Consider the following 26,997-nt stretch of genomic DNA (forward strand, 5'->3'; position numbering starts at 1 on the left):
CCCTTCCTTCCTGCCCGCTCGGCGCGCGCGTTCCAAAGGCGGCGGGAGGCTGCCCTGAGGGGCCGGGCCGGCGGGACCGGCTTGTGCCGCTTCTGGAGTGAGCTGAGCCCAACAGCCTGAAGGAACAAAGAATAGCTTGAGGTAACAAAGATATCCCGTTCTTTCCCAAGTGCCCACACTGAGAAAGCTGAGTTGTATCGGCGACAATTTCTCGCTAACTTCATCCTCGTTTTGTATTCAGCAGTGTTTACTGAAAAGCGAAATGTCCTCAAAGAAGAAAATAAAGAAGAATCGTACCAGCTATAAGCCAGAGGTAAGTTTGGCTAGGCAGGGCAGAATTCAGGCAGCCAGTGTGTCGGTTTTGCAGTGTTCAGAGGCGGGCAAGGTGACGGGCCCTGCGGGGAAGCCGTGTGAGGGGTGGCTGTGGTCTCGGTCCGCTCAGCTGCACACTGAGGGGAGCCCTCAGTGGGCTCAGCTTCCTCACCAAGGGATTGCGGGGACAGACACTGACCGGCACTCTCTGGGGACCGGCGAGGGGACCAAGGGGAGCGGCCTCGAAGGTTGAGGTTGGATATTCGAGGTTTTTCACCCAGAGGGTGGTTGAACACTGGCCCAGGCTCCCCAGGGGAGTGGTCACAGCCCTAGGCCTGACAGAATTCAGGGACTGTTTGGACAGTGCTCTTGGGCACAAGGTGTGGCTCGTGGGGTATCTTGTGCAAGGCCCTGTGGGTCCCTTCCAGTGCAGGATATTCTGTGATTCTGTGTTGTGTCACTGTGCCCTTATGTTATGTTATAGCATTGTCCCCACAGGCGGATGCAGGGCTTGCTTTGCACTGGGAACTGCTGGGGGTGCTGCTGTGGAGTTTTCTTTTTTCCTTTTAGGTGTAGCACAAAATGGATCATTGACTTTCAAACAGGCAAAAGTTTATAAACAATCTCATAAAAGAAGATTTGTAGCGAAAGTAGTTGATGTGTATATTTGGTACTATAATAGAAATGCTGGGGCACTGCTAAGCATTGGTAAAATTAAAAAGCTCCAGAGGTCAGTCTTTTCTGGTTATAATTCACCCTACAGGAACACACAGAAATTAGTGAGGAAAGTCACTTGTGCATTTTGTGAATGGCATACAACTGTTTCATTAACTAGTGTCATTCTCCCTTACCCTTCTGCTTTACAGAAGTGTCTCTGTAATCCTTGATTTGTAAATTCCACCATTTTTAAATAAGAAGTTGCTCTATAGCTTTTCAGTTTCTGAAGATGAAAATAATTAAATTAGACTAGGGTGGAAATTTATGTGATATAGAAACGAAAGAAAAAATATTTTAATGCCTGAAAAGAAAGACTACTATAGAAACCAGGTATTAGAGTGTTATAAGATTGCTAAGCTTATATACGTTTATGAAATAAGACAAAGCTTGCAGCGGAATACAGTATCAAATAACAGAACATAAACATTTTATACCATCGCTTCTTTTAGGGGAAAAACCCCACAGCCTGAGACAAAAATATGCTTCAAATCCTTATGTCATAGCTTAGGAGTCAATATGGTTCTGGTTAAGTGTATTCCTAGCCAAATGTTCTTGAAATGTATTGTCACGTTTAATCTGCTGTACATTCAGAGAGCTGGGTCAAGTGGCTGTTAATTCATCCCCATCCAGGAGCACAAAGCCAACTCCAATTCTCGTGTGAAATCTCTTCCGCTTGAGGAGCCAGATGTCTCAAGGATATTGAAGGTAGCAGGCACAAACCAGCTTGATGAGCTTGATGATTCCTTTGGTTAGTATTATCTTGAGTGTCATTTAATGCATGTTTTTCACAAACCAACCACGTGGACAAAATACTTCAGGTGCTTACCTAGGAAAAGGTTTTGGTTCTTTGCAAGAGAAAGTAATGGAGAGGAAAGACAGATGCGATTTTTTGTTATTTTCTGTAATTTGGGAAGTAACAGGAATAATGCTGTGCTATGTGCAAATAAAAGTCAATGGGAAAATACTGGCCATTCCACCTTTATAGTCTGAATGGTAGAATTTCACACATCATAGTACTGCACTTGTGTAAGAACTTACAGTTAAAAACCAAAGTTAACTAATTCTTTATTAGATTACACAAATTGTGAAGTGACATTTTTACCATTGTAAGAATATTCATGGTAGTAGACCTGGACATTTGCAGGGGTGTTTTTCTGCCACTCTCAGGTGTTACTTAAAGAAAAAACATAAAGCCATGCAATTTGTGGTGAAGGATTAAAACCACTTCCATGTTTTATATTGGACTTGTGTAATGAGGCCTCAATACACAGGAAGAGAATCAATTTAGATGGGGTAGATGCTCTTCTGTGTGGAGTCCTCTGTTATAGCTATCTGTATTTTTTTTAAGAGCTGTTTCTCAACTGTAATAGTTATTACTCTGAGCAAACCACGTACTATAAATGCAACTTAGGAACACCATTGACCATGAGCTATAAAAAACAATTTAGCAAAAGGGTTGTTTGTAAGGCAAGGCTGCAAAATGAAAAAATCTTGTTTCTGTGGTATGTATTTAGACTGCAAAAAGAATGCCCACTGACACTAATGTAAACCAACACAAAAGTTTTGTGGCAGTGTGCTTGAAAAAGAAATTTATACTGTGGAAGGCATACTGAAACCTAAATTTTTCAGAGTTCTAATCTATTTTGGTAGCTACCTTCAAGAATTTTACATTTACTAAAAATTTATTAAAAAAAGAAAAAGAAAGTAATTGTTTAAATGTGTAGAAGGCTTACATATGCCACAGCAAGGAAGAACTTGAATTAAACTGTACCAAGTATTTTACTTGCTCTGTGCCATGCGTACATGCTGAGCTTGGTTTGGGTTCTAAAGAAATAGCAGGTGGATGGGTACAGAAACTATGAAACCTTTCACTCTATATCTTTTCATAATACTCAAATAATACTTGTAACAAGAACTTCCTTTATTATTAGTTAGCAAACCACAAATATTCTAACTAAATGCTTAATGGCTGGCAGTGCTCTTTGCCTTGACAGATGGGAGCAGTGCTCATACAGTTTATTTTTTGTTCTTTTTAGATCACCCTTTGCACAGTACTGCTGTGGATGCTTATGGAGAGGAACAGTCACAAAACGAGGCACTCGGTCGTGTTTCAGCACCACAAAGGCAAAATACAGACAGACGGTCTGTTGGAAAAAAATAAAATTGTCAGCATTTAATTTAATCTTTAGGTATTTAGATTTGAAGGGAGAAGTGTTCTACTTCAATTATAAGTAACAAAGAAAATTATTTTTAAAATATTTGAATTAAAATTTTAGTATATTTCTAATATGTATAATCCAGTTTGGTTTAAATCTGAAATTGTCTTGCTATTTAATTCAAGTAAAACTTTAATAGTACTTGTATGAGATACAGCTGTACAAAATGTTCCCCAAAACACAGGGTTTTGTGTGTATGGCTCATCCTTCCTCAGAGGGTAGTAGTGTATGTTTTTCTTTTCCCAGTAAAAAACGGCGTCACTCAAAGCCCTCCAGTGGTGATGCTCAGGAATTCAACACAGCTGGTGCTGGAGAGGAGCCCCTTAAGGAGACTGTGGTACCAAAAAAGTTTCATGATTATTTTCAGTCAATTTAATTTTAGTTTATTTCATGCCATGCCTGCATTAGAGGGTGGGGGGAGAAAAAGACCTTCCATTTTTTTCTTAGTACTTAATTGTATCCCAAATAATCAGTCCTCAGAGTATTCCAGTGAGGTGGCCAAGTGAAATGCCCAAAGCTACAAGTCATCATGTCACCAAGGAGTATAATAGCCAGGTGTTCCTGGATCCTGTAGCCTATTCTCTTGCTGGTTTGGGAGTATATGCTTTCATTTTTCCAATTATCTTCTTTGTATCTGGAATATATGTTCTCAAGGAATGGCATACTAGATGGAACATGAATCCTTTGTACTTGTTTGGTATTGAAGCAGAACAGGTTTATGGGAAAAAGAATATTGATAAAATTAATTTTGAATGTGTGTTAGAATGAAAAGCCATTCAGTTTTGAATGAGTGTTTTTGAACACTTACTGCCCTCCCTGCTGCCTGGCCATGGCTGGAGGATCGGCGGCCAGGACAGTCGGGCAGCCTCTGTCCTGCAGCAGGGTGGCACTGGGCTGGGACTGGCTGAACAGGCCAAAGGAAGTGTTACTGGTGCTTCAGTCAGGGAGTGCTTTCTGCATGCTGCCCGATTGTCATCTCTCAGGAGTTCAGATGAGTAAACCTTGGCTTTCTTCTGGAAGTTAATCTGCTTTTTGTGTCACAGAAAACTCTGAATACTGAATTCCAGGAAGAAAAGGAGCAGCCCTCAGAGGAGAACACATCAGATCCTTCTGGTAAAGTACACTTTTCAGAACTCCCATTTATCTTTTCTTCATTCAAGATCAAAGTTTTTCAATGGTTTTCATTTCTGGAATGTAGCAACACAGTGCTTCTAGAAATGGGAAGTTTCAGTTTTGGTGTAGACCCCCATGTGATCCCTGTGGTTTGCATCCCTGGCCGTGGCTGTTCCTGTGCTGAAGGGGTAAGGTGTAGGTGTGCATTGCACCTCTCAGGCAGCCTGGTTTCCTTTGGAGGGAAGGCTGCAGCTGTGGCTGTGAGGCTGTGGGAGGTGTCAGTACATGCCTTGGTCTGGAGCCTGGAGCAGCAGCTGTGGGGCAGAGCTTGGGGCACCCCTGGCTGCAGTGCAGGAGCAGCTGTTGATGTAAAGTCCCTTGAGACAGGGAGCTCCAAGACAGTGGCATTTTTCAGTGGGAAGAAACTTTCCCTTGGGTCATCCTGCTTCCCTTGAACAGGACCCCACCACATTTTAGTACTGGATTTACACTGGGGACTGTGTGAAGAAACATGGTTTCACTTTTTGTGGAATTGGTTTATAATGCTATTTCAAAGTTTAAAGAAATGTATTTGTGTATAGTGGGTTTTTGGAGCATAAGTGGTATTAATAAAAGAATGTATACAAATATAAAAGCTTGTGATTCTTTGAGTAATGCAAGTTGCAAATTCAGGCTAATAGTTTTTAACACAAAAATCACATCTACAGTACACTATGTAGTTTATTACTTAGTTTACTGATGTGTTCCTGGCTTGCTTGAATCAATAAATAATAAGAATGAAGTTACATGTCATTGATCATCCCAATTCTAAGGTGTTCCCAGGTAAATCTATCACAGTTGCACAGGCAAAGACAGGTGAAATAATTAGAATATTCCTCTTCTCACATTTCATGTTAAAATACTCATAACTTTTGGATGGTTATTTTGATGGTGGGCACCAGAGTTTTTCTATTGTTTTACAATGTGTACCAGAATTGTGCAATGCTTATGTTCATTCTGTTGTTCCAGTGGATAACCCACATTCTGTACAGGTTTGGTGTCCCAAAGAGCTGAAGAGATCTCCTAGAGATATTACAGAACTGGATGTTGTTCTGGCTGAAGTTGAGAAGATAGCAGCAAATTACAGGTAAATATTCTGCTTTTCCATGAGTGGATATTCAAAGTTTTCAAAGGAAATAGCTGTGGTTTTGGTAATGGGCTCTCCTTTAGGGAATCAATGCTGCATGGTTACATTCTGATGTTAAGGATAATTAAGTATCTATGACAAAAATGTTTCTTCACATGTAATCTTGACATAGTCTCCAGGGGTTTGATATTTTTCCAAACATGAACAGCACATTTCAGCTGCTATTTTTCAAGGCAGAAATAAAGCTATTGCTGGTATATGAAAGATCTTCCATTGTCTATCTGCTTAACTTTGGGTTTCATTTGTTACTCAAAGGAAGGGTTTTGGATGAGATTTCCCCTTTACTAAACCAAATATGTTTTGTCCCTCTGACTTCTCCAGACAAAGCATAGAATCAAACATTTGCAGAAAGGCTATCAGTGACTTTTCTTCTGCTTTCAAGGATCAAATCACTGATCTTGTAAGTACACCAGAGATAAAATCAGTTTTGTGGTCAAAATACCTATGGTTTTATATTGCCCTTTACACATTCATTTTACAAGCTGTAAAAGTTTCCAGTCTCTTGTCAGTATTATAATATGAAAACACGATTTGTTGTGTGCAGGTTAGAATTGGCTGCCTCTGTGCAGATTTTCACAATAACTGCCTCTAGACACAACACTGGGGTCATGCAAGTCCTTTGCCAAATTGTCACCTTTTGAGAGTAGGGAAGCATCCAGTAATCCTGAAGTGTTGGTCATATTTAAATCATTATGTAGTAAAACTGGTGAGCTGCATCATTTAGATGAGCATACAGCTATGTCAAACACTGCTTTCAAAGCTCATTGAGTAGAGGTTTAAAAGGTGGGTTTAATTTTTGTGCTGTCTCAGTGACTTCTTAGTAAGACCTCTAACATATTCCAGGGAAAATCATCCTTTTTAAATTAACATTTTGAACATAGCTGTAAGTGTAAGATATTCAAGAGTCATCTGGACACAATCCTGTGCCACATGCTCTAGGATAACCCTGCTTGAACAGGGAGGTTGGACCAGGTGACCACTGTGGTCCCTTCCAGCCTGAGCCATCCTGTGGTTTATTGGCAGGAAAGATCAAGGTGATTCTGATGAGTAAAATGAACTCAGAACTTTGCAGCACTTGTACCAAGTACAGTGGCTAAATACTAAAGCTGTAGTTCTGAGTGGTTCATTAGCAGTAACAAGTGTTGGGATTACCAGATTTATACATCTGTATAAAGATATAGAAAAATTAAGGAAGGTAATATTACAAGAATTGGTACAAGGAGTATTACTTGCAAAAACTCCTCTGGCATGAGGAGAGAGGAAAGAATCAATACACAACTGGTGATGTCCCTTTGAACCGGGGTTGGTTTTTTTAAAAATAAAAGAACAACTTTTTATGATATTCCAAAGTAATTCTTGCAGCCATATTTTTAGGAGGATAGTGATGACCTCTCAACCTGTAATTCTTCTTCTCTGTAGATAGCAGGAGTCCAGGAATTAAAGAATATGAAGAAGAAAAATGCTAAGGTAAGCACATACATATCACTAGATTATAGAGCATACAGTTGCGGGCATTGAAATGTTGAGAACTTGACTGGAAGAGACAAAATAATTTCCAGAAAGGTGTACTGTACTCAGAATCAACTGCACAAACAGGTTAGGGAACTACAGGAGGGTTTTTGGAATAGATCTGAGTAAATGTGGTGGATTGCAAACTCCAGATGTATACTGCTATATGGTGTGAAAACAGTGAGTGCACATTAGGATGGCTAAGATCTGTGCATGTCAATTATTCTTTTGTCTTTTTGGTTTGTTTTTTTTTTTAATGAGTGAGGCCTCTGGAGAGCCAGTTAAATAATGAGAGCTAACCTTAAAGAAATATAAATGAATGTAAAACCTAGGAGAGCAGCAGAGATAGAAACCTGTGAGGATAGAATGGGATTGCTTAATTTAAAGAAGGGAAGACTCAGGCAGCTGCATTCCCTAAATAGATGCAGAATTTTTGTTCAGAGGAAGACAGTTCCTCTCCTTTTATTTATTTATTTATTTATGTATAGCAAGTAGGAATTTGCTGAAAATGCAGTAGGAATGTTGTCAGAAGGAGGCACTAGTGTAAGGGCAGAAAAACATTGCAGTGGTTTCATCAGGGAGAGGTGAATGCCCTACAGAAGAGAGATTTCAGAGCAGCTTAGGCACTGTTTGGATTTCTGCCCAAGTTAACATCCTCTACAAAATTTTCAATGGCAAAGTAGCTTTAACAAATAGTCAACATAAAGCTTATCCAGGGAAGCAGCAATTAATATGCTAAAGTCTTGTTGACTTGGGGTGATATGGTAAACTGCTCTGCATGTAAAATGAAAATCTTAATGCACACCTAGCAGTCACAGCCACTCAGATTTATCCTTAGTTTGCTTCTTAGACATTTGTTTAAAATTAAAGTTTTAGTTGCTAAATTTAAATTATGAGTTTTGGGTGTTGCTTTTTTTTTAATTGCATGTTATATTAAAGAAAGCTTACTTAGTTATGGCAATCATGCTGGACACACATTTGCATTAATTTTCATCTTTAAACCTAAAACCTCCTAGAGTTCTTAATGTTTGAAATGAAGAAGTCACAGACTCCTTTTGTATGCTTGTAAATCCAATGTTTCTTAAGAAAACTTTTGGATGGAGATTAGAGTTTGGCATTTTAAACACCTTTGAATTGTTTCAAATACAGTTATAACTTATGGCAGTTTATCAGATCTGGTATCTTACAATTTTCCACAATGACAATCAGCATAAAACTTCAGAGGAAAAAAAAGGCAATGAAATTTGAGTTGTTTACCTTTGAAGTTTTAGAAACTGTTTCACAGACTTTGCTCACTGTTTGTTTCAGGCAATAACCAACATCAAAAAGAAAAGGCAGCAACTGGTGCAAGTCAGAGAAGGGCTAATTGGGTGTGTATCTAACGATGGACAATAACAGCCTGAAGAACTTCAAGAGTCTGGTATTTTGTAACTCGGAAGGGAAAGTAACTTCTTTTGTTCTCTCATTTTATTTTGATGAAATTGCCACTTTGCTTTTTGTTTTTGCATAAGCTCATGATAACCTCTCCTTTACATATTTTAGTTGCCTGGCAGTCATTCTTGCAAGTTCTTTTAGCTGACTGGTTACTGGGAGGGTGTTTCTCACCATATGTTGATAGGAAGAACACCAGTGTTAGGATTTGAATTGCAGAGGCGCTGGATCATAAATTACAAAGGTCACACAGAGGACTTCTTTGCTTTTGAGGTGGGAGAGTGTATTTCAGCTCTGCAGGTGGGCAGGGGTTGCTCTCAGTACATGGCTGATTTCCTTCTCATGTGGCCACACAATTCCCCCTCTCTAACTTTGGCATTAATCTTAAGTGTCATTTAGATACCCAGCACAGGAATTATGTGGTTGGAAGAACCATTAGACTTCCCCAAAGCCCTCGGGTTGCTGGGGACAAGCTTTGTACTGAAGCTGCATTTAACACACCCTGTAAGGCAACTGTAGGGAGCCATGGGCTTGGATCCACAATAACAGGCTAAAAGGTGCTTTTCTTTGTAGTCCTATGGACAAACTTTTCTCAGAGAACTATTTGAAGCCCCTGAAAGCTGTCTGCACATTTTTATATGTTGTATTTTAATCCTTTGATCATTTTAGAAGGTTTTCTTTCCTGCAGCCCTTTATATGAAAATCACTGTTGGTGCTCAGTTCTTGGAGCGCTACTTTAACGGATTAAGCACTGCAGTTTATTTAGCAGAGGTGTAGGTAGTTTGTAGATCCTGAATATGCTTCAGCATAAGCACTGACCAACAGCTGTGCAGGCAGGGGTGTGCAGAGGCAGAACACCTTGTATTTAAGAAACTACACTTCAAAAACATAAATGCTTAAGGAAAGAGTGGCAGACTCAAAAGAGAGGTTTGGGTCTTTTTGGTGTATTTGGACTCGTGCCCCTGTTTAAGTACTATGCTTGTTCTGCCTAAGCACTATTCTATAGTAAGCTGTGTTTTGTATTTCTGACCAACCTTTTAAGAATTCCTTCAGAGGAAATAGGGTTATAGTTATTTATGCAATAAATATGCAGATGTAAGCATCAAAGTCTTGATCTTCTTTCAGAGCTGAACCGCAGCTGACGCAACTACAAAGAGAATTTGCTGAGTTACAGGAAAGGAAATCTTCCCTGAGGCAAACAATTGAATTAATTACTGATTTAAAGGAGCTACAGCAAGACTGTTTGGATTATAGAGAAGAAAACCCTCAAAAAAAAGTGGTAGTAAGTACATATTCCGCATGTGTTTCAGATTTTTAAGTGTTTTTATTTTAATTTATGACATTTATTTATTAACATCTCTTAAGTAGTAGTATAATGTTAATTGTCTTTGTGGAAGCAGCTTGAGAATCACTGCTGAACTTTAGTATCTCACTTGTTTTTTTTGGTCTCATATTAGAAGCTGGAGTATTTCAGAGCAGATTCTGCTGCCTTGCTCTCAGTATCCAGGAATTCAAAGGACATAGAAATAAAGCAGTTGTCCCTAGTTGTCCTTTTTTTAATAGAAATTGAAGATTAACAGTGAGTTAATCTTCAGTCAAGAAGTAATTAATGAATTTCTTTAATCAAGAAGTAATGAATTTTTTGTGTTGTTGTTCAGAAGTAGGGAAAGCTCTGGCACTTCCATGTAAGATATTTATTTAATGCTGAGAACAGTGCTGGGTTGTCATGACCAGAGTAACTTCTCATGTAGCCTTAGAATCCATCCCTGCTGTACCCAGACCTGGCGTGGTATTTTCTGTGGAGAAGGCTTGCACACCTGCCCTGTGCAAGGGAAATCCTCACATTTCAGAAGGCACTCTAATTCTGGCTATTCACTTTTAAAGGTCATCTTGCACCACTTTAGAGGAAAAATAAATACTGATATGTAAGTGATCTTTCCAAGAGCTAAAAATGTTGCCTTGTAATTTTATTTCCTTATCAACAGTATGGAACTTCCAGCCTCCCTGCTCTTCTGGTGGAGTCTCGGAGAATTCTAGGAGCAGAAAGGCACTTTGAGAGTATCAATATGAAACTTGAAGAGGCTCTGGCTGCACAAAAAGAGCAGAAATCAAAGAAAAATTAAGTGGCCTTTTAAGACTTTCAGACATTCAGTAGAAACAGTTATTAGAATTGTCAGTGCTTAAAGCTTGTTTAATCATTGTTATTCTGTTTTGTTTCAGTGTTTAAAAGAAGTCAGCAACTTAAAGATTTTATCTTTTTATTGTCAAATAAAAAAGATATCAAGATGTCAAATATCAATGAAAGGAAATAGTGATCACAGTTAATAGAACATTTCTGTACTCTGAATAATGTTGGGTGTTAATATTGTCCTATTAAAGTAATCTTGAGAAGACTATATTCATAAAGAGAACACAGACTCTGGTTCAACAAAGATGAATAAACAAATATGTTTATTAAATTTGCATTTGATAAATAATTTAATCTTTTTTATGGAAATAAGAAATCTGCTTTGTTGGCTTCTCAATAAAACTTGGACATACAACTAACAAAACAGAAACTGTGCAGCAAAGAGCGTTAAAAGTGCTGAGCTTGGAGCACATTCATAATGAGTATTCTAGTCCCGTTCCCTTCAGCCCCCACGCAGCCTTCCATGATCTCCTCACGCCTGCTGAAGTTCACTAGGCACTCCATTCCTTGTCCTGCAGCTCTGGGGGGTGCCTGTGAACCGCCCTGCAGGACCTTTCACACCAGCATGAGCCACCCAAGTGTCATTCACTGCTGGCCAGGCCTGTGCTCAGCTGCCGCCTTTAGCGTGGAGGTCTTCTTTCCCTAAGGCTTCCAAAAGAACTTCATCTGGGATTTCTTCCATGCCATGATTCAGACTGTCATCTGCAGCTTCAGCTAGTTCCACATCTTCAGCAGCTTCTAGGAAACAGGCATCAGCACTTGTGTTTTCCCACTCACTGTCTGACAACAGGAAGTCCTGAGACCAGCTGTTCTCTGGAGATACTGAGCTTTTTGACAAGTCTGACACATGAGAATGTGGCTGTACTTTTCCTTCTGTGTGCCCCCTGTCCTCCATTAGCATGGACTCTTCTTCCTTTGAGAAACAAGAACACTGCTCATTTCACATGCAAATACTCTTGATGCCTTCAGCTGCTCTGCCAGTTTGGAGTTTGTGCTGTCACACAGAATGGCCACTGCAGAAAGCTGGCCAACACTACAAGACTTTCCAGCATATTATATACAGCCACATTAACCTGTGGAAGCCTATTTTAACAGGAGTAGAAATCCAGTTTTTCTAGCACCCTACAAGTAGCCTGTTGAATACAGCTTCATAAAATAATACAAGGTTAAGACTAACTTAAGTGTCTGTTCAAAGATACTGTCAGGACCTGAAAATACAGTTAAATGACACTTTCTGAAAATGAATAGCTATTGATGAGCTGCCTGAGTAGAGCTTAAGGTGCCATTCTGCTGTATGATATTTAGAGCTGTATAGTTAAATTTAAAAGTTGAAAAAATACCAATTGTTATTGCCTAAGCACTGGAAAAACTTGTCTGTTCAGGGAGTTCACCTAGAGTCTAGGTGCAGGATCAGGTCAGTTTAAATATTCTGCCTGTCTGGGGAAATGTGCTGCTTTAGTACACGACAGTGGAGATAAATGAATTTCAGAAATGAGGGTCACTGCCTTCATTTGGCTCTGACTGACTCCAGTGTTCCAGAACCAGTTCTGTTCTGTTTTGCATGAAGTCAGACATGCACAGCACAGCTAAACTTGGGCAGTTTCTCTGTTCTGCACCTGGAGCAACCCTGTGGCTTAGACATTGGGAACTGCTGCTCACATCAGAACAGAAAGTCTTCAGTCCTAGGGGAAGTCAGACAATTCCAGTAACTTAGCATTGCTGCAGAACTTAAAAATGAATATATGGAGCTACCACACCAGCACAGCTGCTCTGGGAACCTCTCCTATACCATTGGAACAATGTGTGGAGCTCTCCCAGCAGGCTGGGATGTTAGTGGGAATATCCAAGGGCTTCCAGAGCCTCACAAGAACTTGGGCATCTCACCAGGACAAAAACATACCTCTTTGAAAAGAGATGGGAGGCATATCCCAGGCGGCAATGGGAAACCTAAATCAAATATAAGACATTAATTAAAGTTAACATTCCAAAATGTATGAAGTATAATTGAGATCACAGGCTACATACTTTGTGATTTGAAGTTTTGTTCTCTGCAGACAGGATCGTGACACTTTTGATACCAGACTTCGTTCTTTAGATCTACCAGAATCCTAAGAAGGAAATTATTTCGTGTTTTAGTATCAGTACATAAATGAAGTGAATTCATATGGTAGGAAACTAACACTAAATGAACAGGTTTTGTTTGTCCTCAGCTAAGGACATTGCTTTCATACTCTTGGCATATTTACTATGTACTTGTTTTGTACAATTTTTAGTAAACTTCAGATTTCTTAAGTTTAAAGAAATAAATTTTTAAGACTAACATCTGAAAGTGAAATTTAGTCAATGTCATTACATTAAGCTTGGAGAGAAAGTCATCAAATTAAGATCAGCATATAGGACTTGATTGTAAGATAAGATTTTGTTGCTGCTGCTGCTGTTACAGATAATGAAATTATAGAAGCCACATGAAATCACTATTTTCTGTCAGCTGATAGGCCACCCAGCTTTCTGTGCTTTAGAAACACCAAACTTCAAGAAACTCACTTGAGAAACAGCAAGTTCATCCTGCTGTGGGGTTTTTTGAAAATCTTTGTTTCTCAGAAACACATTCCTTATGTTGCGGTGATTTTAAATGTTACATAAAATTATTTCTAAGTTAAAATATTTATACTAATTATACACCATAATTCTAATATAGTCTAAAAAACTGACTTTCCATCATTTATTTTGCTAAAACTAGGAAGCCTGAGTCCTTGTAGAGTAACTAGCAAAACTCATCTTGATTCATGTGGCAGAATTACCATTCTAAAATAGCAATTCTCAATTGTTAAAATGACAGAGCCATTTTAATAATGTAAGAATGTAATTTAAGAAGCACTGTAAATTAATTTAAAAGCAATCTGCTTGCTTTCTTATTTTTCAGCTTCCTAGCTGGGAAGTATCAAAACATAGTATTGTTTAATAGCTTTAATGTACTCTGACTTTTATGTTAGCATCTTTGGGCCCATATTTTAAATACCATGAAGATTACTGCAAAGAATTAGTGGAAATAAAAGTCCAGTTATCACAAAGTAAACTTGGGGAGGGCATAAATAGTTTCTTTGGTTTTGTGGAGTTTTTTTTTGTAATTAAAATATTGTATCCCCACAGAGCAAGACAGCAGAAGTTGTAACAGTTGCTGATTCTATCCATAAGAGCTTTTTCAGCATTTCTAGAGAATAACAGTTGCTCAGGAAAATAAATAAAGCTGTTTCAAACTGAATAGTTACAGAACATACATTATATTGTTACTTTTGTGAGCTCTTCCAATATTTTCACACCAGCGGTAACCAGAAATATCATAAATAAGTAGTTCTTTGAGAGAGAAGTAACTCCATTGTCTTATCCCTGAGGAAAAAAAACCAAAATCTTTGAATTCTTTAGAAATAGTGCTGCAGAAGAGTCATTTGTAAATGCAGGGTGGTCTCTTTACCTCCTTGCAGCCCATCTTTATTAACCAAGGAACGAACAAAATGATCAATTTCTGGATATGGCGAACCCTGGTAACCTTCCATGGGATCTGCAAAACCAAAGGCCACAAGCACACACTGTTACAGGGTTCCCCACTGTAATATGACATTGGAACACTTACACTTTATATAGACCACAGGCAGAAAATGTACATGAATCACATCACACTCTTCAATAAAACCAGGGAGAAAGCCACTGCTGCTTTCTTGTAGGTCTTTAAAGAGCCACCCCCATGGCCAAGGTGCAGAGGGAGCTGGGACAGAGCAAGATGGCTGTGGCACAGGAGGGTCAGTGGCATTCCGTGCTGCAGAGCATCCTTCAGTGCAATGGACTCTGCCTCCTGCAGAAAGGCCCTCCCAGAAATTACCAGGTGTACAAGTCACACAACATCTACATTAAGAGTATTTTTTTCTACGCAGTAGAAAAGGCTCAAAGTACCTCTGCTGCTTCTGGTAGTTTTACTGTTTAAAAAAGCAGACATTTTTCTCTCCTCCTCTGAAAAGCCAGAAGACAGAACTTTTATGTCATCACTCGCTCTAAAGGAAGGGGAGAATACAGAGTGAGATTCTTACAGCCTGACACAGTACAATAAAACTCCCTGTAACATCCCACAGGGCAGAACAACAGGACACAGCCTGGGCCCAGAGGTGAGCCAGGAGACCCCCAGAGGTCCCTGCCAACCTTGAGCAGCCTGTGATTCACTGTGCACCTTTCCCTGTTCCTGGAGCACTTTCCCTTCTGGCCTTGGCAGTTTCCCTGACTCCCACCACAGGACAGGGCTTCCTCCTCCCCAGCAGCAACATTTGGTTCCTGGCCAGAGTCCCAGGATCCACTGAACAACTGCTGGTGCACACTCCTACAGCAGGATGTGCTCTAGATGTAGTATTGATGCAAATATACCCTTTGGAAGGTTTCTTTTTTTTTCCCTCTCTCTACAATGAACTGTTTCTCTGCCACATTGCTAACTGGAAGCCAGATGATAACAAGTCTGAATTCAACACAGCAGAATTTCTCATCCATATTTATGGTGGATTCAGCTGATGCCTATGGTCTGAATACACTGTGTGCTTTACTGGCATCAGTTCAGCGTAATGAACACTTCAGGATATAAAACCTGAAGTCAGAACAAATACATGTTTTCAATAAATATATTAATACTATTTTAACCTTTCTGCTACAGCAATGATTAGGATCTTTTTAAGATAAGTTATGAGATATCAGAGGTTTAGATTAGATACAGAAAAGTTGATTATTGTCTGTACAAGTACCCAGCCGACGGAGGGGTCTGCATCAAATGGGAAATCTGGTGTGCAAAAAAACAGACAGAAACCCTTTTATTTCCTATCTTACTTTGAAAAATATTCAGAATTCTCATATTTAACTGACTAGAAATCTGTTAAGTTTTGCTTCCAGAACTACACAGAATCTGACCAACTTAACAATGGTTATGTTTTGGCATTTTGAGTGTATATAGAGAAATGAGGCAATTCAGAGGCTGTAACAGATTTGAAGGCAGGTTTAACAAAATAACAAGACTGCCAAGAAATTTTTTTCTTCAAAACCAAGAAATTCTACTAGGAACTCCTAAATTACACTGTAACAATGTTAATTGAATAACTGCTCATTCATAATAGTTATTTGTAACTGCTACAGGAGAATTATCATTAAAATAGATATTTTATCTATGTTTTATCTATATTTTATTCTATCTATGTACATTTGACTGGAATTAAGTAATTACCCAACGTTGCAGATTAAAGAGGAAAGAAAATATGCTTCTTCCAAGGAAACATCCTTTTCACAGTTGGGGATGAACTTATTATCCTCTGCTATCTTCAGAATCACATTTTTTCCTGCTTTTGATGACTTATACATCCGGAAATTTCTATTCTTTGTATAAACTCCTACAGGAAAAAAGATATTTCTTAGCACAGCAGTGCTGGCTAGGAATTAAGATACTGAGCACTTGTAAATGAAACCATTTTCCTTAGGCCCAGCTAAGAGTCTAATGAATGGACAAAAACTGACGAGCTCACATCCCATAGAAGAAATGCACCACAGCAAGATCACGCACACACATACACTTTTATGTTACAGAATAGTAAAGGCAAATGCTCAACACCTCTACATAGGCATTTCAATCATTCTGACATTAGAATTGTTAAAAGTTTCCCTTCAGTACAACAAATTGGTCCTTTCACAATAACTTTGTGAAATACAACTGAGCCCAAAAAGCTGCACAATTATTTTAACCAGAAAGAACTTAATCAACCTTTCTGTTTTCTGTGGACTTCTTCACAGCTTTTCTGAGACATGTATAAGGACAGCTTAATTCCAGTCTCAAAAACAAACAACAAAACAACAATCAGGTATCTTAACATTGCACAATCTATCTAATAATTAATTGAGAAGATGAGTTTTATTTGCAGGTTGCATTTGACTTTCATTAAGAGAAAAGCACTTACAGAGCTCATACAAGAAGAACATCACAAAGCTTTCTGTCACTGCAGCCTCATGATATAATTCAGTAGTTCAGCAATTTTGACTTTAGCTTTCCAATTCTGAGGTAATGTGCATAACATAAATACTGAGGATGGTTAATTATGGGAAACTAACATCAAATTCTTTAAAAGTGAGAAAGGAAACAAATTGTTTTGATTTAAATTCCATTTACAAATATGCTTGAAGGAATTTTGAACAGTAGGTGAAAGTAACCTTTCTGACTCAGTACAGAGAAGCCTACTGTAGCCAGCTTTGTGATTACATTTCAATAGACCAGACATACTGAAGAGGCCCACAATAAAAGTGATCCTGAATTCCATGAGAAGAATTTGAAGGAATGGAAGTTCTTCAGAAGAGTCTGAATAAAAAACCCAAGGTAAAGTCCTGAAATGTGTAACACACTGCTGTGCAAAAGTGTGCTAAGCTATTTTCATTTCCCTGAGATAAGGCAAAAAGCAAAAAAACAGATATGGAGTTAAAGAAGGATGGAACTTTCAAACTCTAGTTTGACTATGGGAGTTATGCTCCTGGAGATTTGTAACATTTTAATACCATGAACAGGCTATGCCCAGCTGGGCCATGAAGTGCCCAATCCAAAATTTCTATTATTTCATCACTGAAAGCTAACAGCTGCCATTCCAAACAGGGAAAGAAGGCTCAATTCATAGATGTAGAAGAATACAGAAAGCCAAGCCTGTAAGACTTCTTCTTTTATTAAGCAGCTTCTAATTCAACTGAAATAACAAAAATGCAATATATGCTATCCTCTTTCAATCCAAATGGGAGCACTAAGTCCTTAAGGGAAAAAATTGTCTTGTGTGGAAAGAACTACCTTAAACTTGAGAACAAAATAATTAAATGTAGTAATATAAGAAGTTCCATAGACCATGAATCTAAGGCTCCTTTAAAGCACAGCACTTATGATGGCAGTTTCAGCATGTATTTAAAGTCTGACCATAGGGACAACATTAATCAAAGATAAAGGAACATTTAATTCTTAACCTTTGTTGTATCCCAAAGGGGTTTAAAAACACTTATACTTACCTAGATCCACAAAAAGCTGCTTGTTGCCTTCTTTATCGTTTACTATTAGGAAGGAAAAATCCAAATTTTCTCCTTGGTGTGGCATTTCCACATCCTTTGTTTCATGAGCAATGGCTGGCCTGTCTTTAGAATCATCTTCAACAGCTGGGAGGTTTGTAAGAGAACCATCTAATCCAGCTCCTGCAGAACACTGGAAAACATTCCCTGCTTCTTCTGCTGCAATCACAGCAGCCCTACTCTGCATTAATCTTATGGCAGGCTGCAAAATGGTTCTCACAAAGTTACCTTAAAAACAACCAAAAAGGCCACAAGCAGGAGAAGTCATTTATGAGTCAAGAAAGAACTTAGAGAGTTTCTGTGCAAACATTTTCCAAAACAGCCAAGATGGAAGTGGTTGAAGTTCAGGGATTTTTTAGCCCTTCTGGATTTTTAAAAAGAAATCTTTTGACCAGCCCACTGTATAAGATGGTTCTGGCCCGTGACTGAAAAACCAATGCCTCACAAGAATTTGTACTAAACAGCTTAAAAACCCCCCAAAACTTAAATACTAACAAGCTCAGATTTAGGATTCCAAAAAGCTTGTGTCTGTCCCCTCACTATTGCTTTCTCTAATTTCACTTTCAGAATGATTGAAATGTTGTATTTACTGATGTAAGAGATTGACCAAAGCTTACTCAAACAAAAAATTACTTTTACAGAAGTATTTTGTCATGACTTTTCAAACTCCCAGTATTGTAATTCGACTGCCATTGTAACTCCAGGCTCTGCTGGATGGAAACCAAAGACAGACAAATAAAAACCATGGCCCAATTAGTTCTAGGGAGAAAGCAAGAGAAGATAATAAACACAGATGTGGGGAAAAAACTATGAAGTGGAAGGAATACTGGCAAGGATGATTCTGCACTGTTGGATGAAGCTTCCATGGGGGACATGAATGAAGATGAAATACTGTTCCTCCCATGCTACATCTCAGCAGAATGACTCAGCATATCAAGCACCAAAATCATCTTCCTCATAATTCATTACAGGACTACTGGGCCACACAAATGAGTCAAGGCAACCCTAAACTGGCAATTCTCTGTGTTGGAGTTTCCATATCTGAGAAATCCTGACTCACGTAAACAAATAAAATTGCTTTCAGCTTTCTCTTAAGCATGTTTATGCACAGGTGGCTTGAAATCATCTTTGTCCTGTCTTTTTGACAAAGTGCTGAGCAGAAATTAACTGTATTTAGAGCAAAAACCAGCAGCTTTAATTGTTAAGACTGACATTAATCTGAAAATTAAGGAGCCATAGACTTGCCAGTTTCATAGAAATCAGTATTTTTGTAAATAAAACATACAGGCACAAAAAAAGTTGCAGTTTTGTAAACACATGCTAATTATAGGAAAAGAAAGTAGAAGATGAGAAAAAATGAGGCTTAATTACTCCTATAGAGTAATTATGTGTATGTTGGGAATACACATTTGTTTCCACATATCATTCCATTAAAAGAAATACTCGTATGGGAGTTGTCACTGTATAAAGTCAAAAGCTCACCTTTTATTTCTAGGTGTAAGAGAAGAGAACACACTTACCAATATGAGTGTTATCCTTAAACACAGTTTTTTGGGGCAGAAAAATTAAGTGCCGACTAAATTTTTCATCAGTACTGGAATCCAAGTTCAAGACATCATCTGATGAACAATTTACATCATAAAATTCTTTTAATTTTTGGCTGACAAGCTGAAATTATAGACATTAATTATGTTGTTTTACTCTAGTAGCTGTATCTACATATTTCTCAAATTCTTTTTTTCCCCTCATTTTGAGCATACAAATAATTTAATTCAAACTAACCTGTATCAAGTTTTAACCAAGTTTGACACAGACTTTATTCCTTAAACATGCAAGTCACTTAACTAACAGTGATAAGCTGATAAGACTTGCAGTTTCTCAGGTCAAAGTCTGGTGAGGAGGCTTTAGCCTGCAGGTTGTTTTCCACCACCAGCAAGCAGTTCACACCCACAGTGACAATGTTTGCAATGCAGACTCACAGGAGTAGAAGATGGAGGCTGTCATAATACACAGCACTGGTGAGCTAATTCACTGGGATGATTTAGCTAATTCATTGGTACCACCCAATGAACACAACTAAGCAGAAAACAGATTTCACTCTAAATTAGCTCTAAAAAAACCCTTTCATAAACCAAGCTACTTATGACTCATGTTTAGGACTTGGACTCAGAACCTAAAGATCTGGAAGCTTTGGGTTTCAGCAGCTCAAATCCTCTACCCAGCAAATCCAAAATCCTCTTCTTAACCTGAGGAATCTCTACATTTCAGAGCAAAAATTCACAATGGATAAACCCCTCCAGATTCTGTATCAATTAAGGGTTATTTATGAAGGAATTACCTCAATAATATTTTACTTTTGTTCACTTCTAGCTAGATACATGTAAGTGACAGAAGTCTCACAAACAGATATCCACTCACAATTGGATCTTATTAAAACAGAAGATATTCTTCTAAAAATATATGAATGCCATATTGAATTTGCAGAGAGCTCATTTACCAAAAAAAATTGCAATAAAATGGAAACTGCACTATTCTAAAAAATTGATAATTATCAAAGGTATTTAATTTTAGGTACCAAATTGGTACATGCAGCCACATGATGCTCTCTACATCATCATTTAACTCAATTATAATGAACCGTAGTCTAAAACTTTCAGGAGAGATTCACCTAAGCCTTGATATAGAACTGCACCATTAGGCAAAGGGAATGAACTGAGGAATATAGGAATGGAACTTCTGTTGATGCTACTTTAAAGAGTATCTAAACATTCCTGCAGTTTTACAGCTTTGAAGTGGCAGAGCACATAACACAATCTTCAAAAGTAAACCTACCATGAATACAAACAGTCCAACAGCCATCATTCTTTATTTTTGTCTTTCAGTTAAATTTTTGTCTCTCTTAGATCAAACCCTTCCTTTATTTAAAATAGGATTTTTACTTAATTGAAAATAATCACTCGGTCTGCAATTCTTTTAATTTTACTATAGCATAATCAATATAAAGTGATAAATACTTTTGTTTCTTATTATATTAACAACAAATTCATATTCATCCACAGCATGACTTCGCTCCAGTTTACCTCAATTAACTTCATGACCATACTCTTGCCATCTGCATCAGGATTTGCTGGTTTGTAAAACTCCAAATCAAAATAAAGTTTGCAAGCTTCTTTTTCAGGAATTACTTCATAGCAATGCATCAGACTTGTTTTGCAACCTTGACTAAGGAGAAACACAAACAAATCACAACCCCTCATGATAAACATTATGAGCATGATAAACATGCTTATCAGTTGCAAACAAGGATCTCACATATTTTATTCTGCAATGAACCATCCATATTTGAAAAATGTAGTAGCCCTATAATGCTCTGAAAAATTTGTAACTAACACAAGCATCAAGTGTCAGCAAAGACTGTCTGGCCTAGAATTTAATTTTGATTTAATTTTGTAGAGTACTCTCCTCCCCATGCCCCCCCAGTCTTACAACACATACAGAAATGTTGAGAATTCAAGGAACTATGAAAACTACAGTAAAAAAACTTAGGTTATCACTCATATGTCTTTAGCACAAACAGATTATATGGAGTTTTTTCTAATTAAATTAAAAAATAATCCCATCATCAGTTTCAGAAAAAAAATCAAGCTTTATATGTAAAAGATTGAGTCTGATTTCTTTCACTTCACAGCCAAATGTTTTATTGTAAAAGAAACAAATGGGGGGGAAAGTTCAGTACACGACTGAATTGTCAATACTTGGAACTCCATCATGCAAATGCAAACCCATAAATCAGTTTGCAGACACCTGCATTAACGCCCACTGAAACTGGTGTGTGACTAGTCAGAGAAGTATGTTTTGTCATGTGTTGGTATGATCCCCTGAGGAAAGCTGACAGCAAAAGCAAATCTACTCTTAATAAATTTCAGTTCAACAGACAGAGTACTTAATTCACAGGAAATAATGGCAACCTGCTACTCAGAAGAAAGTTGAAACCCACTGTAGAATATATTGTTTTGTCCTTGTAAAGATTTTTCCCATTTCCAAGATGAAACCTCAGGGAACCCAGTCCAGCTCTGTGCTACTCAGAGCAGCAGATGGCTCCTGGGAATACTAGGCAGGATATCCAGTGTACCACTAACTTCTAGTAACCTGCAGGGCACCTGCTCAAATACTCACGTGTAATAATGCCAAAGCTCTTCATATGTTGTCACAAGGTAAAACCTCTGTCCACTCTGTGTGTTCTTTTCCAAAGCAAATACATGAACATCCTTTTGAAGTGAAAACATTGACATTTTTTTGTTAGTTTTATTCAAAAAACCAGTTTAAATCTTCCTAAGTTCCTACTTGGCATCAGTTTAAGGTTAGTAAATACTAGAGAACTATAAACAGATCACTTATCCTTTTCCACACTCAGTAGCATCTAGTTTTAATTTAGAACATCATTCTGATTTCAGTTACATGGGTAAAGCTTTGAAGCTTTTCTTTGCTGTGCAGTAATTTAAACTGTTTTCTCTTTAAACTCTTGTTTTTTCTGATCAGTATCAGGGGGATCTAAAGGGAGGAGGAACAATGTCTTGAAAGGTGCAGCAGCCTCATGGACATGGTGGCAGTATAAGCTTTATGGGCAAATATTCTTCAGACATTATGTTGTTTAGATCCAAAAATGGAAATCTGAGAAGAAAATAGAAAAAAAAAAACACTGCCAAGCCAATGAGAACCCATTTTGGAAAACAGGCTATTAGGATTACTTGAATACCTGAAACAAGTATGGAGAAAAACACAATACTTTCTTTAAAAATAGCAATCAAGTTAAAAAGTGTTAAACTGAAAGCAGAGGATACCTTTCACACAATATTTATTTGGCTAATCACTTCTAATCATCTGAACTTGCTACTCAGATGCCACTGGAGAGTTGCATTGTTTTTATTTAGTCTCTGCCTCTTCTTTATCTCTTTTTCTTCCTCATTTTTTCCCTTCTCTTTCTTCCTACTCAATGCTCACTAACCTTCCCATTCTCCTGCCCACCCTAACAGCTTGTTCATCTTGAGAAGGAGCAAATTTATCACTGCAATGTTCCCAAAAAGCACTTTTACTGTTCAAAGTTAACACCACATATCAGCTTGTATATTAGAACAGAGCTAGTACTTCAACTTAGAGAGACCTCCAGTGCAACGTGACCTACAAGGACAAAAAAAAATACTTGCAGTTTCAGGATTAGGAGGAAAAAGATCTTGTAAACTGAGAAAGACTTCACTTGCCAGCAGCAATTTTAAATGATGTTCAGTCTTATGATGCAGTATATAAAGAGTAGAGGCATTTCCCTAACACCTAACATACCTCATCACAGGCTTTCACATAATTAAATGCTTCAGCCTGTCGAGAAAATATTTTCCAAACAGAGGATGGCATAGATGGTTTGGACAGTCTTGGTCTATAAACTGTAGGAAGAGGATTTCTTTCATAGTGAGATGCTAGTTCTTCCACTTTCTTCAGTCTTTCTTGCCATTTTTTCTTCATTTCTCCTAAAGCAATTACAGATAGTCAAATCAGTATTAATCCATTTGCAAGGCAATTTTAATTTGAACATATCCTGCACTCCTCACTGCTTTTGATTCTGGTTTTGTTGAATGTAATTTATTATTTAACTGGGAGTAGCCAATATTCCAAATCAACAACCAACCTTGCTATGATATTCAATTTAACATTAAATGTCTCTACACTGTTTTGGAAGTACAAGAGCTTCATATTTACACTATCAATAAACACAATAGAATAAAGACAGTGAAAGAAGGCCTAGGAATTTTCATTTTTGTCTACAGAATGGTATTACACTGCTCAGAAAATATACAAACTGTTGGCTAGGCACATTATATCAATCAGGAGTAAAAAAATACTAGGAGTAAAAGTAAAAAAATGCTAAGAGTAAAAAAATATTTTTCCTTTGTGGTTGGGGAGACAAATGAGATAATTAATTGTATGGGAAGTACAATATTTGAGTTCATAGGAGGAGTTAAGACTTCAGGACTTTAGCTCTGAGCTCTGTATCTTGAAGTAAAGGAACTGAAATCAAAAATGAGGGCTCCATTCTCCACTGCTGACCTTTGCTATTGATCACTCATACTTTCACCTGCTTTAAAAGCTCATGTATTTTTCACAACCTTAAAACAGCAATGTTATCTCTTTCCAAGAAATGGAACCATGCAGTAAGTCTTGCTATCTTGCAACCTTTAAGCTTCTAGTCCCATAAAGGAATCCAAATGCTGCAGAGTAATGTAGCAAAGCATAAACACACATGTACAATTATTTGTAAGTGGAACACCTGCAAATCAGTAAAAAGCACTGCCAGGAAATTGTGAAACAGAGGAAGAGAGGCAAGAAGGAACACGAAGGGGAATCTTCTTGTTCTGCCCAGAACAACCACCTGGTTCTCCTAACAGCCCCTGGGTTCCAGTGAAAGATAAAAATGAAAATGAACATACTCAAAAGTATTCAAACCTTTAACAAGCTGGATCCACAAGGCAAATTTAAGTACTTAAATATTCTTGTGGAGCCCCAAAGTCCAAAGTTTAGATCCTCTCATTTCCCCCTCCAAGTTTTCCACAGCAGAAGTTTCTGGACACTGACATTTCTGCCCACTGCTCTAGGCCTGCCAATGTCTTGATAGTCAGGGCCTGCATCAAGTCTAAAACCAGAATGTTTTTTCTGCAACGGGGGTCAAACATTACCTCTATCCTCCTTGTCCATCTTCTGACCTGTGCATTTTCTTCACTCCTTTTTTGTGCTCTTAGTTTCTTCTCTGGGAATGAAAAGTTAGATTATAGGCACTTGGCATTTCTCAGAAATGCTAACAAAACTTTCGGTTTCATTTAGATATCACTGGCTGTAAATTAACTGGGTGGGTGAAAAAGACATCCCTACATCAGCATTTTCCCACAAGGTGACCAATAAAAAAGGAAAGCAAAGGAGAAGCCCCATAATTCTTTATTAATTTTACACTTTCTAGTTATATCAGACCTTATTTTTGCAGAAACACAGCTGGGAGGATACCTGAACCTGGGAGAAGGGCAATGACCCTTACTTTAAACTGAAACCTATCATTTCTTGCAGTCCAAACACTTGGTCTCTCAAGAGTTCAACATGTCAAGCCTTTTCATGGCAATTCCAATTCCTGTGTGAACCACACCACAACACATCTATTCAGAGCACACACAATGAACACTTACAGACCAGCCTTCTGAGCTCACTGGGAAATTCTCACTTCATCCTCCTCTCCTATGTCCCACCAGAAGTAAGGGCAGTACTTATTTGTGTTTGACTTGACTGAAAGAAATTTTGTCACCAACATGTTTGGACTTCAGTGTTAGTGACTCAGCAGGATGACTGCATGGAGAGTCTGCAAAAATGTCTCCTGAGCAATGACTTAAAGAACTTGCTATTTCATTTTCTCTTTTTATGGAAGACTACTTCTCCCTTTACTTCTCATGATAATGGCAAAACATATTACCCACACCTGCTGACAACTGAAGCTGAGACATGCAAATCAGCTGCTACTCAAAATAACATTACACTTGTTTCCTGGCTGGTGTGTATCATGCAACATAGTACTACTATGGCAGAATTCACAGTCCTTGACACAAATAAATCCATGAGATTTTCTCCCAGCTACTGATTCAGCCTTAGAAGAACACATTAAATTCCTTAACAATAGTGAAAATTAGCCTAGCTATCCTTAGGTTGAGCTGACGAGTGGCACATTAACAAACACTACTCATCTTCCCAACCACAGATGTTCATCTTGCCCTCCTAGCAGAGGAAGTGGCCTCTACAATTACAGAATCATGGAATGGCTCAGGCTGGAAGGGACCACAGTGGCCACCTGGTCCAACCCTTCTGCTCAAGCAGGGTCATCCTAGAGCACGTGGCACAGGATTGTGTCCAGTCAGTTCCTGAGTATCTCCAGTGGAAGAGACCCCATAACTCCTCTGGACAACCTGTTCCTCAAATTAGGATTGCAAGTGCAAAATCAGTACATCAGACCCAGTGATAAGACCTGCAAAAGTAGGTTAGTGCCTGCTATGAGAATCTGCAATACACAGCTTCCAGTGTTATCTGACTTCTGCTACTGAAGGTCAATGTACAAATATGAAACCAAGTGACCTGAAAGTTGATGATGAAGGCAAAACCAGCCCTCAGCACCAGAGCGCTGTTGCGCAAGGCAGGTGTGTGGGCAGCCAGGGACAGTCACCATGCAGGTGGGCAAAAACCCTGTCCGAGGGTGGTCCTGCCGTGGGACAGGCCAGCTCACCCACGGGGATCTCACTCACTGAGGCCAAGAAGGGGCTGCTCATTTAGGAATTATCCCCACTGATTACTCCAAATAGACATTTCCTTTACAAACCACCATTTTTTTCAGAATCACAGAATATTCTGAGTTGGAAGGATCATCTCTAATCCAGCTCCCAGCTCTACACATGACGACCTCCAAGAGTCACCATGTACACCATGTACATAACAATGTTGTTCAAGTGTTTCTTGAGCTCTGTCAGGTTGGTGCTGTGATCACTTCCCTGGGAGCCAGTGCCCTACCACTCCCTGGGTGAAGAACCTTTTCCTAATATTCAACCTCAACCTGCCCTGACACAGCTTCAGGCGTTCCCTTGGTTCCTGTCACTGGTCACCACAGAGATCAGTGCCTGCCCCTCCTCTTCTCCTCACAAGGACACTGAAGACCACAGTGAGATCTCCCCTTAGCCTCTTTTCATCTTGGTCTGTTTATCTTCCCCAGACTGAACAGACCAAGTGACCTCAGCTGCTCCTCATATGGCTTCCTTCCCCCCAAAGCCCTTCACCATCCTCACTGTGCTCAAAGCTGCACACTGCATTTAACATAAGGCCGCACAAACACAGTGTAAATGTACCAGAACGGCACATTTATTTCAGCAGGCAGAGGAACTCAAGCAGCAGCGCAAACCTGGCAAGGTTTGGGTTACACCGTTCACACCCAGGAACAGCAAGGACAGCCCTACCCAGCTCAGCGCCCAGAGCCCGCAGGGCGCGGCGGCTCAGTGTTCCGCCATAGGGCCCGGCCCGGCGAGCTCCGGAAGAGCAGGAGAGAGGAGAACAGCCACCCCGTGCCTCCTCAGCCGGGCCTCGCACGCCTTTCTCCGCGCCGGGAGGGCCCAGAGGCCGGGCCCGCCGCTCCCGCCGGCACG

At 38.9% G+C, this 26,997-nt stretch overlaps 2 protein-coding genes across 7 annotated transcripts; one reads left to right on the plus strand and one right to left on the minus strand.

The window, feature by feature from the left end:
* Positions 1 to 10,947, plus strand: CENPU (centromere protein U). 2 transcript variants are annotated; one of them, XM_064710545.1, is made up of 12 exons: positions 1 to 141; positions 242 to 313; positions 1,660 to 1,777; positions 3,066 to 3,171; positions 3,492 to 3,582; positions 4,289 to 4,358; positions 5,367 to 5,484; positions 5,866 to 5,944; positions 6,964 to 7,011; positions 8,362 to 8,423; positions 9,610 to 9,766; positions 10,470 to 10,947. In XM_064710545.1, the coding sequence occupies exons 2-12, from the start codon at positions 263 to 265 to the stop codon at positions 10,605 to 10,607; spliced, it is 1,038 nt and encodes a 345-aa protein (XP_064566615.1). In that variant the 5' UTR covers positions 1 to 141; positions 242 to 262; the 3' UTR covers positions 10,608 to 10,947. The 2 variants fall into 2 exon arrangements, with proteins under 2 accessions (XP_064566615.1, XP_064566617.1); XM_064710547.1 differs by having other exon boundaries at positions 33 to 141; positions 245 to 313; positions 10,470 to 10,911.
* Positions 10,842 to 26,934, minus strand: PRIMPOL (primase and DNA directed polymerase). 5 transcript variants are annotated; one of them, XM_064710543.1, is made up of 14 exons: positions 26,812 to 26,934; positions 24,511 to 24,581; positions 23,123 to 23,307; positions 21,962 to 22,053; positions 20,866 to 21,007; positions 19,306 to 19,453; positions 17,729 to 17,872; positions 15,924 to 16,086; positions 14,621 to 14,718; positions 14,145 to 14,231; positions 13,951 to 14,059; positions 12,698 to 12,780; positions 12,573 to 12,619; positions 10,842 to 11,585 (listed from the first exon to the last, which is right to left on the minus strand). In XM_064710543.1, the coding sequence occupies exons 2-14, from the start codon at positions 24,527 to 24,529 to the stop codon at positions 11,280 to 11,282; spliced, it is 1,623 nt and encodes a 540-aa protein (XP_064566613.1). In that variant the 5' UTR covers positions 24,530 to 24,581; positions 26,812 to 26,934; the 3' UTR covers positions 10,842 to 11,279. The 5 variants fall into 5 exon arrangements, with proteins under 5 accessions (XP_064566613.1, XP_064566610.1, XP_064566612.1 ...); XM_064710540.1 differs by having other exon boundaries at positions 17,729 to 18,013; XM_064710542.1 differs by having other exon boundaries at positions 17,729 to 18,013; positions 26,757 to 26,934.
* Between the last annotated feature and the right edge of the window lie 63 nt (positions 26,935 to 26,997).

This window comes from Zonotrichia leucophrys, chromosome 4 (assembly GCF_028769735.1).
Source record: "Zonotrichia leucophrys gambelii isolate GWCS_2022_RI chromosome 4, RI_Zleu_2.0, whole genome shotgun sequence".
In the NCBI taxonomy this organism is placed as follows: domain Eukaryota; kingdom Metazoa; phylum Chordata; class Aves; order Passeriformes; family Passerellidae; genus Zonotrichia; species Zonotrichia leucophrys.

Excerpts from the sequence above, each read along its gene's own strand:
- PRIMPOL (XM_064710540.1), bottom strand. Across the intron at positions 21,008-21,961 it reads GAGCTTTGGCATTATTACAC|TCAAGGTTGCAAAACAAGTC; the intron begins GTGAGTATTTGA and ends GTTTCTCCTTAG. Across the intron at positions 14,719-15,923 it reads TCTTTAATCTGCAACGTTGG|AGCGAGTGATGACATAAAAG; the intron begins GTAATTACTTAA and ends CCCTTCCTTTAG.
- CENPU (XM_064710545.1), top strand. The coding sequence starts at position 263 with ATGTCCTCAAAGAAGAAAATAAAGAAGAATCGTACCAGCTATAAGCCA. Across the intron at positions 314-1,659 it reads GTACCAGCTATAAGCCAGAG|GAGCACAAAGCCAACTCCAA; the intron begins GTAAGTTTGGCT and ends ATCCCCATCCAG. Across the intron at positions 5,945-6,963 it reads AGGATCAAATCACTGATCTT|ATAGCAGGAGTCCAGGAATT; the intron begins GTAAGTACACCA and ends TCTTCTCTGTAG.